The 10,538-nt window shown below is 39.3% G+C and overlaps 1 protein-coding gene across 2 annotated transcripts in view; it reads right to left on the bottom strand.

Moving 5' to 3' along the window:
• Positions 1-837: 837 nt before the first annotated feature.
• Positions 838-10,538, bottom strand: part of FAM120C (family with sequence similarity 120 member C) — a 34,360-nt gene continuing 24,659 nt past the window's right edge. The window contains exons 16-17 of one of the 2 annotated variants that reach the window (XM_015890901.3): positions 10,049-10,126; positions 838-7,989 (exon numbers count right to left, since the gene is read on the bottom strand). In XM_015890901.3, the coding sequence (XP_015746387.1) occupies positions 7,873-7,989; positions 10,049-10,126 (195 nt within the window). In that variant the 3' untranslated portion in view covers positions 838-7,872. Of the gene's footprint in view, positions 7,990-8,509; positions 10,127-10,538 lie in introns of those variants that run through there. The other variant, XM_007422189.3, reaches the window with a different exon arrangement.

Below are 10,538 nucleotides of genomic sequence, written 5' to 3'. Positions count from 1 at the left end.
CTGTGTTCAGTAACCATCATAGTAACACTCTAGCTAATAAAAGGATAGCCAATCATAATTCATCATCCAGCACCATAGAAAGATTGAGTTCAATCACAACAATCATTTTCCAAGAGTAGAAAAATTGTGGGCCTAGCTGTAACATAAATACGGTATTTGTTGTTCTGTCTTTTGGACTGTACGCAAAGTCATTTCAAAGAACAGTATGGCACAAGTAAATCTACAATGGCAAGATCATATATTTCAGGCCCCGATCAGTTTTTTAAATCTTAGTTTTCTTGTTCTACTGCTCCTTAAGGTATTTTCTTATTGCAGTCATTCTGTGCTGTCATTCCTTTTCCTGGAACTGTAATTCCATGCATGATGTCTACCAGATAACTGTTAGCACTTATATAAAACTAGAGTTGGGAAAAAAGTCTGTATGCACAGAAGCCGCAACATTTGAACTTATTTATGTTTGTAGCCTAAACAAAGTTCATCTCCTTTCTACTTTCCCCAAGTAGACTCCCCTGTCATCTACTGTAGTACACATTGGGGTACCATTACATAATACCTTGCTTGAACTGGTCATTGCTTTATGGAGATACAAATAAAACTTATCTTCAGTTGATATATTCTATATAGTTTATTTTGCTTCTATGTTATTGGGAGAAGACAGACGTACTGACATTTGGCTACTGGCGCTCTTAGTCGCTCTCTAATTGTTTATGAAATGGATTTCTTCCTTCCGTGTTACAGTTTGGGGTTTTCCCCTCCAGCAGCTCTGCAGAGTTGCAACACATGCCCAGCAGTGACTTGAAATGGTGGCTTGATTGTACAGAGCTTAAAACAAAAGAGACACCACTGTTTCTTTACTAAAAGAATAGACTTTATTAAGCACTGTAAGTCTTTCTCCATCATCAACAGATGAACAGCGCACCAAGATTCCACCAGCAAAAAACATTCCCAAAAGACACCCAAGCTTTCTGATCACAAACCTACTGCGAATTTCCCCTGATTTAGAGCAACCTGTCCAAACTTACACTGATTAAAAAACCCAACAACCTATGGAGTATGTTGTGGGGTGCAAGGATTGGGGAGATGGGAATTTGATTATCAAGATTGGGGTGGGGACAGTAAAGATAACATTTATCCATCCACTAAGAACAGGTGTTAATTAGCATAAAAAGAAATCTTTTTTAAAAGGTAGAAGGGAATAATGTATTGATCATTAACTTCCCATATAAATAAAGCAGGAACTTGCAATTGACGGGATCACTAACAAGAAAAATCAGATTTACTCTGTTCAGCAAAATTATTGGTTTGTATTTTTTTAAGCTAAAATCTTAGGCTAAACATTTTGAAAAGGCAATTGTGGAGAGATATATATCTGGTAAAAATGCAATGTCAAGGTTACTCAAGGAAAATATGAGGGAAAAGACTGGCTTAAAATAACAAATGAGTTTGTTTTTACTTTTAAAAATCTCACTAGGCATTTAGTTACTATCAACAAAGCATCTACCAAAATACAAGAGCAATGGTTATAGTCAGAAAAGGTGTACATCCCATCTGAAAGGGTAATATTATAGACAGATACGGTGCATGTTGGAAGAAAGGGTTGATCTTTCAAAATTGAGGACAAAAATCTAATCTGAAAAATAACTAGAGAATGAGCAACAGTGTCTGACTTTAATAAGCAATGACCAGTAAATAGCAGTTAAAAATTGAAAGATTCCTAACAGGTGTGTGTTCATTAGGTTTCCTTTAAACATTAAAGGTGGACTTCAAAACAGAAATCAGCACAGGTAAAACCAGAAAGCAGAAGAGGTGGTTTTTGGGAGGGGAGAGAATGGGAAGAATAAAAATTAAAAATAGAAGTACATGCATATTTAGCAAAATACATGTTGTAAGTTAGCTACTATAATGATTCAACCTTGGTAGTAAAATTCTGCTAACTACATTAAAAATAAAAAAGAACACATTGTAGTTTGTGTAGGACTCGTGTGGCCTAATCTTAACCATGCTTACTTAGAAGAAGAGACCATAGTACAATGGGGCTTTTCATCCAAGCATCTACAGTTAAGGTTTGCACTAGGTAACTTTTAAAGTTGAGTGATGGGGGCGGGGGGGGGGAATGGTGGTTCTCTGGCCCAATTGGCTAGTTAGTGGCACTGTGTCCTCTTCACAGGCTCAAGTGTATCCATGTATAATTTGTGGACTGGGACACCCCCATTCCCCTCCACAAGAATTAGGTCCCTGTTGTAAAGTTTGCTGTCACTTTCCCCCAGGGATCCAAGGGTTCGCTTGTTTGATTCTGAATCCAAGAAAGAGTGGAATTCTGAACCACACCAGGAAAAGTTAAAAGCTGTCCCTCCCTGAAAAGGCTCCCTAGTCTTTTCAAGTATATATTATATTGAAAGTATATTTGGAATTTTCCATTTTCTTAAGAGTTCCAGCCACGCTGACTGGTAGCAAAAGCATAGGAATTGCTAGCCACAGTCACACCTTTCAGTACTACCTCAGAATGGGATGAGTGACTTCTAAGAGAAAGGCAGATATTCTTGGTCAATAGGTTGGTTTTAAACTCTCCCTCCCTCCCTGGTGACAAAACTATGAAGGAAGCATGCTAAAACCCTATGTCTATGATTTGATGGGTCAAATCCTTATGAAGGTTGTTGGACTTCAAAAAAGATGCTTTAAAAGTTCAGAACTGGAACCTAATACAGCAAGCTAAAAAGATTAAGTTTTAATCTTGAACTTGTACCCTAAAAGGTGTCTTCTTATGTTTTAAAGGATGCAGTCTGAACTCGGAAACATACTTTGCCACGAAAGGAGAAACATTTCTCATTGGTAATTTAAGGTTCACTGGATGACAGATAGGGAAGAAATTTTCAACATCACAATTATGATAACTCAGTAATTGGTGAAAATAAACATGACTACCTAGATGGAGTAAATGGGTCTTAATTCACTGGGATAAATACTTCACAATCTATACACACAAAGACCCAGTTCTAGAGAGAATATAGACCAGAATTGCATGGCAGGGAACTCTCCAAAACTGTTGAAGTTCAATTTCCATAATCTCTACTTTAAGGATTATGGGAATTGAAATCCATCACAAATGGAGGGCACCAGAATGGGGGATGCCAGGCAAAGGGGTTACAGAAATAAATGAAAAGGAGCAGCCTAGTTTCACAAATACTTGAGAAAACCTTTAAGTCAGTCAATTGCTGCATTTCCCCCAGAATCAGTCTCAATAAACTGGGCATTTGCAATTAATTGCAACCATTTTGTTTCCAATGATCTATACAGGTCCTTTCACAGATGATGCAAAAGGATTTTCCTCCTTTCCCTTTCCATAAAGCTTCCACATGATCTACCAGAACTATTTTAGACCTTCTAAGTTTCACAGGTTATCTTGCGCTGTTTCCAGTTTTCTAGAAACTGGAGGGTGGGAGAAATAGATGCTTTTTTTTAGATATTTAGATCTTCACTCCTATACTTCTCTAGGATCACAAACAGGCTAAACTTGAAATACCTTTTACCAAGTGATCAACAGTGGTAAACACTCACCTGCAGTGACATATTTGAAATGAAACACATTTCCAGATTTTTAAATTCAGGTATAAAGGTTTGCGGGCTGCATATTTAGCATCTTTGAAATCTGAACCCTGAGCTCCAAAGCAATACTTCAGATTTCTGATTTCGTAAGAGGCTCTCAGTGTTAGAAACTCCTTTTTAAAAATATCAAGTTTGTTTGTAATTTCAGGGTTTCTGTTCAAATTAATTCTAGCATTACTATTTAAGGCACGGTGTTACCTGTATTAACTTTTGATTTCTGATCCTAGAAGCAAAAGCATCTCTGAGATTAGCATAAGATTCTCAAAAATTTTAGTAACTGCTGTAAATACAAAGGGTAGCATACATCTTTTTACCTAAAGGAAAGATAGGGAATTTGCACTCTTTTGCCCCCAAATAAATATAACAATAAAAAAAATCTAACTTTTTTTAGAATTATGAAGAACTTTGTGTGTTGTTTTTCAAAACACAACCCAATCTAGCACAATGCTCCTGGAATAATTCTAATCCAGCCTTCTTCAATCTGGTTCCCTCCCCAGCCATGTGTTGGACTTCAGCTCCCATAATCTCCTGGCCAGTGGACTGGGGCAGGCTATTCTGACTTATGGCTATCAACAGAGAAGAAGCTCCCTGGAAATGAGACTCTCACTCTGCAAAAGTAGAACCCCAAGTGATATCGATCAGCTCTAACTTAAAACGTAGGCTGCGGAGGAACCCATCTGAACCTCTTCTCTTAAAGAAAGGCTCTGATTACAAAACCTTGCTCTAACTTGAATGACTTCATCGTAAAATAATACCCTTATTTTAGGTCTACAGACAGGAACCATATCAGGCTGATCTGGTTTGGGAAACTGCAGTATATAAGACAGTAATTTTTTGCGACAACATAATACAAATCCACTGTTCTTTAAGAAACATTCACGAGATTATTGTTCTCCATTGTGGATTTAAGAAGGTCATGCCATCTGGCTCTTGTATCACGAAGCAACATGCGTCCCATCAGAGATGCTATTTCAGATTTGGTCATGTCAGTGAAAATATTAACTTATGCAAGTAAATGACACCTTGACCAATTGAGGTGAAACCCAAAATACATTCAGAAATCTAAACCTGTCTATGGAGAAAGGGGTAATTCTTTGGATCCAGAAAAGAGAAACAAAATCAGTAATTTTTATCCACCTCTTTGGCTCTGATACAATACTGGATTTTGAAATGCATGTTTTCATTATCCCACTTACAGCCCTTATGGAAGCACAAACTCCCACTGGGTATTTTAAAGTTGCATGATGCCTTCTATCTTTTTGGTTCAGCAAACAGTAAGCAACTCAAAACAAAATCATGCCCCGATCATCTACACATTTAAAAAGTTATCCAGGATATTCGTCAAGGGAAACTGAAAGTCATTTTTTACTAGCTTGGACTAAGTCAGTTTACTCTGGATCAAAACAAAATAAAATTTAATCCTCAAACTTTGAATTCTGTCACTGGTATAAAATAGTCAAATGGTGTATTTGCACAACCGTTTTCTAAAATGTTAAAAAAAATTATCTGGACCAAATTAAATTTAGGCATCTCTTCAGGATCTGAAATTTCACTGAGGCCCATACATTTTTATAGAACATCTTTGTTAACAATAAGAATTAGGAACTATTTTTTAAAGAATTTTCAAGCTGAATTTTATATTCAATCCCACATGCCACACTCCCATAGAAACACAGTACAGAACTCCGTGACATTTTTCTATTACTTGCTAAATGAACTAGTTTGCATCTGAGACTCATTAATTTCTGCAACCCAATAAGACCATAAAATCAAATGAATTCCTCTACAAGGCTTCAGAAATGGGATCCTTTGGGAATTGGACCAATGTTTTCTTTTACCTTAGCAATATAATCAAGCAAACTCTGATCCCATTCCGAAGAGATCCCTCTTCTGAAGCACTGGAAATATAGTGTTAGGAAATGAAGATGACAGAAAACTGAGGCAGCCTTATCTGCCCCTGAACTGTGAGACAGCATAGCAAATTATCTGCATGTTAGCAAACCTGCACAATTGAGTAATGTAAGCATGCAGGTCGATCTCTAGCTCTGGGATTAGACCTCAGAACTGGCAAAGATTTGGTTGCTCGGGCATTTCTGCTACTGTTAGGACAGAATCTTGCCCTTGTCCCCACAAATACTGTCAAACTAAAGTGGCCACAGTATCCGCAGAGGAAAATGACAAGCTATTCGCCAAACTTCATTTGGGAATCCCAATCCAGATGGAAGAGTTCAACAGCCTGCAGCAGGAAATATTGTGGCAGTTAGCACAATAGCCTTATCTTTCCCACCATTCACCCTGGGAATAAGATGAGCACCTCCTCACTAGGCCCAGACTAGAGCACATTTCACAATGGAGGGCACAAGTAAAGCATTCTTCCCCACCATCTCTTCAAAGTAGTTGTTTCAGTTGAGACTGGGGCTAGTATATTATCAGAAAAATCAGATCCCCACAGTCCCCTTTGACCTGCCTTGTTCTGCTATCATAACAAAGAAACAAAAAGCATGGCACTTAAGGCCATTGTAGAAAAAAATGCAGGGCTGGATTTGACCACATTAGCTGCAAGCATAGTTATTCATTTATGCTGCATCCTCCAGGCAAGAATTGGAGACATACAGTACATCCCCCCTCCAAATACCATCCAGTGCCTGGTGCTGGAAGTCCACAACCTTGGGATTAATATCTGCTATTATAACTCTAAATACAGGATGCTACCTAGACACCAAGACTAAAAAAACCTGTATTTTGAATGGTACGTTGAACCAATTTATTCATTTTGCTTACTGGACAACTGAGTTTTATTTGGGGCTTTCTTGCAGAAGAAAGTTGAACATTTAAGATATTATCTAGGGGCTGTAGCAGGATGTAATATGAAAGAACCAGAGGAACCAACAGAAATGGAAAGGAGGAGACAACTGTGGTTAAAAAAAAAAAGTATTCCCCAAATATAAAAGATTTATCCAGGCAATCCAGATTATCAGTGCTGAATGGAATCCACTGAGGATATGCCAGCCATTCCTGAATACAAGCATCCAAAGTTGGCTTGACTCTTCAAGGCAATTCCTGTATTGGACAACAGGCTTTAAATTAGCAGCAAAGGCTAGAAACACAACTATCAAGACTCTAAAAGGCCTACTTACTGGCTCCACTAATTCTGCAAATAAATAATATTGTTTTAAAAAAAGGAAAACAAGATTTTATTTTTGCGGGGGTGACAGGCTTGTGAGAGGCTCTCCGAATGTACAGTATGATTCTCTAGTGCTGCTATCTTTAAACAACTCTCCAGCCAGCAATTCGGAACAAAATTTGCCAGTTCTTCACAGTTTATCCAACAAAAAGAAAGGTTTCTCTTTTCAACATTTTTTAGAATGCAGAGCCAGTCAGAATTACTAGTAGTTGCAGCTGAAAAGTGTGCTGCTTTGACTGTTAAAAGATACTTGATTTTCCAAAATTTACCTATTGGAAATAATTTTTAAAAATCAAGTTGCTCTTAACATTCAAACCCTGTATCACAAACTACTTTAAACAGCAGCTCTCTAACTATATTTTCTAAAACAGAGTTTACTTTCCATATTCCCCAGCTGCAACTATGACAGTTTTCAATCAAAAATGCTTTCCCACCCTTTAGATTGACTGCTCTAGCTCTTGTCCCAAAGGTGAAAGCAATTCTTATCCTCAGCTGCTGCCAAGTTCTCACCTAAAAGAGATGACCTTCTTCAGGTGCTACCTCCCTTCTAGCAACCATGGATCATTTCCAAAGGTCCAGCTCTTAGAACCACATAAGGAATTTCCCATTTCACCAAGTTTGAGCAAATAGCTTTGTATTTAAAGCAGAAATAGCCAACTGGGTGTGGACTAATTCCAAAAATCATCTGTAGCAAACAGTTCAGATTTCTTGATGAGATGATCTGGAGCCGGACTGGGAGGAGGAAGATGAGGGGCTTCCTACTTTGGGTTCTGGTAGATGAATAATCCACTCAAGGGAATGAAGCCAGCAGTAAAAATGAGATACCCTGCTCCAGCTTTAGATTTTAAACCTATTTTAACTGCCCTTTTATACATTCGCACAAAGTAAGGCAAATAGATTTTTTAAAAAATCTGGATAATACCCTCCCCCGCTTTTCAGCACAATCCTATTTTTGTTCTGCAGTAATTGAAATTTAAGAAAAGATTGCCTTTGGACATCTAAATTCCATTTAGCTGTCATGACTTGTTGCCCAATAATTTATTAAATCGCTTGCTTAAAGGATCTATGGTTGTAGCCACCAACATTTATCTTGTGGCAATGAATTTCATATAATTACTATGCATTGTTAAGAATACTTTCCTGATTTTGGTCTGAGGTGGTACCAGCCATTGTTCCAGGCAGTGGTTTAATGTGCCCCTCTGCTGGAGGAAGCAAAAAGGGAAACATTCAGCCTACTGGATAACTGACTGATAGCAGAAAATTAAAAATCAAAACACATTTTAGATTACTCAAGTCATCTGAGGTACATGCCATAGAAGTTGTAAGAAACTAGACAAAAACATGCACTGCAGAAGTGCATGTATGTATGCAGCTAGTTTAAAAATTCTTTCCAACAGAATGTTCAGCCTGCTCTTTCTAATTCCTGGATTCTTCACGTTGAACTTCCTGCTCTATATAAACATTCTGCATTTGAAATCTGTTTCAGTACACAACATTTCTAGTGCATTTACCAAGTTTCCAAAATTCAAGGTTTTCAGATTCTCCAAGATCATCTTCAAGGATGGGTGCAATTCAAATTAGGCAACCCAAAAGGACAGGGAGATGGAGAGATAGTTGGAGCTATCCATACCATGGAGCTTACCTACATTACAGAAAACCTCGATCACCTGTTTCCAGAAAGTCTTTGAAAACTTTTCTCATAATCAACAGCATAAAAATTGGTAGTGGATTGTGCAAAGCTTTGGGGTGGGGGGATGAAGGGGGCAGGGTGATTTCTAGAAGGCCCAATTCATCCTAGATTCCAGATTGTGTACTGAACTTGCAGGGTTTCCGTGGAACAGTAAAGAATCGCCAGCTGAGCAACTGCAACCAACCTCCCACCCTCCCCATGTCACCCTTTTAAGGGCAACAAGAGCTAGAATCCCACCCATCCCCCAGTTTTTGGGCAGGATTGATACCTCTGCAGCCTCATCCCATGACTTCCCCATTTGGATGGCCATCCATCCATACACCTTTACAGCCCCAGCTATCTCCAGCCATTTGCTCACAGTCCTGGAATTGTAACAGTAAGTGCTTGTCTGTTTAAGGATAAGAAGTGTTCTGTCTGGTATCAGGAGGCCTGCCTCATCTACTGCCGCAGCCTTGGGATAGGGCCCAATTGCTGGCAACTGGCGAAGCGGACCTTTAATTCGTAAAACACATAGCGCTTTGGAACGCAAGTTGTCTCCCGGGAACATTTTTACCCCTTCCGGGTTTGTAGCATTCATATTTATATATAGCTCTATTCATGTTATATATAAATATAATCTCTCTCTCTCTCTCATATATAATAAAAAGCACACACCAACCGCTATATGCATCTTGTGTATAATTTGCAGTGGTGGTACTATTCTTTCTCTCTCTTAAAAATCATTGTCTCTCACACACACCCCTTAATCCATACCAACATCACCATCCCTCAAAGCAATACTGCTATTTGGCCTGATGGTGGGGGAGTTGGCAAGAAATTAAACAAGGCAGGCAGGAAAAATCTGCCCCATTTTAAAGTAAAACCATCCCGGCTTTTTCTTCCTTTAAAAATACCCCCCTTCCCAAAATCCAGAATTCATAATTCTTGCCCCCTAAAAAGACTCCCCCCTATAAAATTAAAAAACAAAAATAAATTCAAATAAACTTAAAAAATTGCCGCCCTTATGGATCCGACTGGCACAGTGGCAAATTTGAGGGGCAGAACGCAAAATAGCTGATGTTGTCCTCCAAAGCAGGGACAAGAATCCCAGCAGGCTGCTTGACCTCACAATATTACATCTGCTGTTGATGAGCGAGCAGATAAGTTATGCTAATGTTGTAATGTGAGTGATCAAGACAGCAATCTTTCTGTCTCTGCCCTGCCTAGCTAATAACTTCATCCCAGCCCTTGATTGCATTTACATTCTAGGCAACGTATTGAAGGGCTGAATTTCCCCATCCCATCCTTGGCAGGTCAAAACCTTTTCCCTTGTCATCCCACCCTGCCCCCCCCATTTGCCAGCCAATTGGACCCACAGCGGCATCTATTCATTCCTCTTTCTGCAGAGCTGGGAAGGGAAGCTTGTTCTCCGGGCACCGTTCAGGGTCCCCCCCCAGTGTCCCGAAAAAGGGGCTTTTGTTATTGCATGAGTCAGTGTCTCTTGCTAAGGCACAAGGTGATGTGGCTGAAGGGCATGCTCCAACAGTGGGATCCTCGCTGGCTCTGGAGGGGGGGCCTCCATCCCCATTCACCTGGGACTGGGGTCGGCTGCAGCTACTGCTGCCGCTGCTGCCAAACTCGGGTGTCTTTGCAGTTCCGTCAGTCAAGCTCTGTCAAGCACAAAGGATAGCTTTAGAAAAAGATCAGGAAGCAGAAGACTCAAAGCCTGTGATAAAGGCTTGAAAACATAGCTGAAAGAGCAGACATTTCCAAATTTCACAAGATTTTGGTTTTTTACATTGCAAATCTGTACGCCATCCATTTCTGAATAGCTTCAGCCAGCTTACAAAATATATATTGTATATATGTCAAGAAATTTGGCAATCTTGCATTATTCTGACTGATTATATTTGTTACACTGATTTTTCATTCATGTGAAAGTTCTGCAGAGACCATCTTACCGAATCCTGATTGCCCTGGTGCTGCCAATTACTGTGCGGCTGACCTTTGCGGTATGCATTTGTACATTTTCAAAGGTCATTCTTTCTTTTAAGATCTGTCCCGTAGCGGAGACGGACAGAA

This window comes from Python bivittatus, unplaced genomic scaffold (assembly GCF_059951505.1).
Source record: "Python bivittatus isolate LINGU-HERP-01145 unplaced genomic scaffold, Pbiv_v1 ctg000220_np1212, whole genome shotgun sequence".
NCBI lineage: Eukaryota > Metazoa > Chordata > Lepidosauria > Squamata > Pythonidae > Python > Python bivittatus.
Note: the sequence above shows the minus strand (reverse complement) of the source record. Positions and strands in the feature narration are given on the sequence as shown.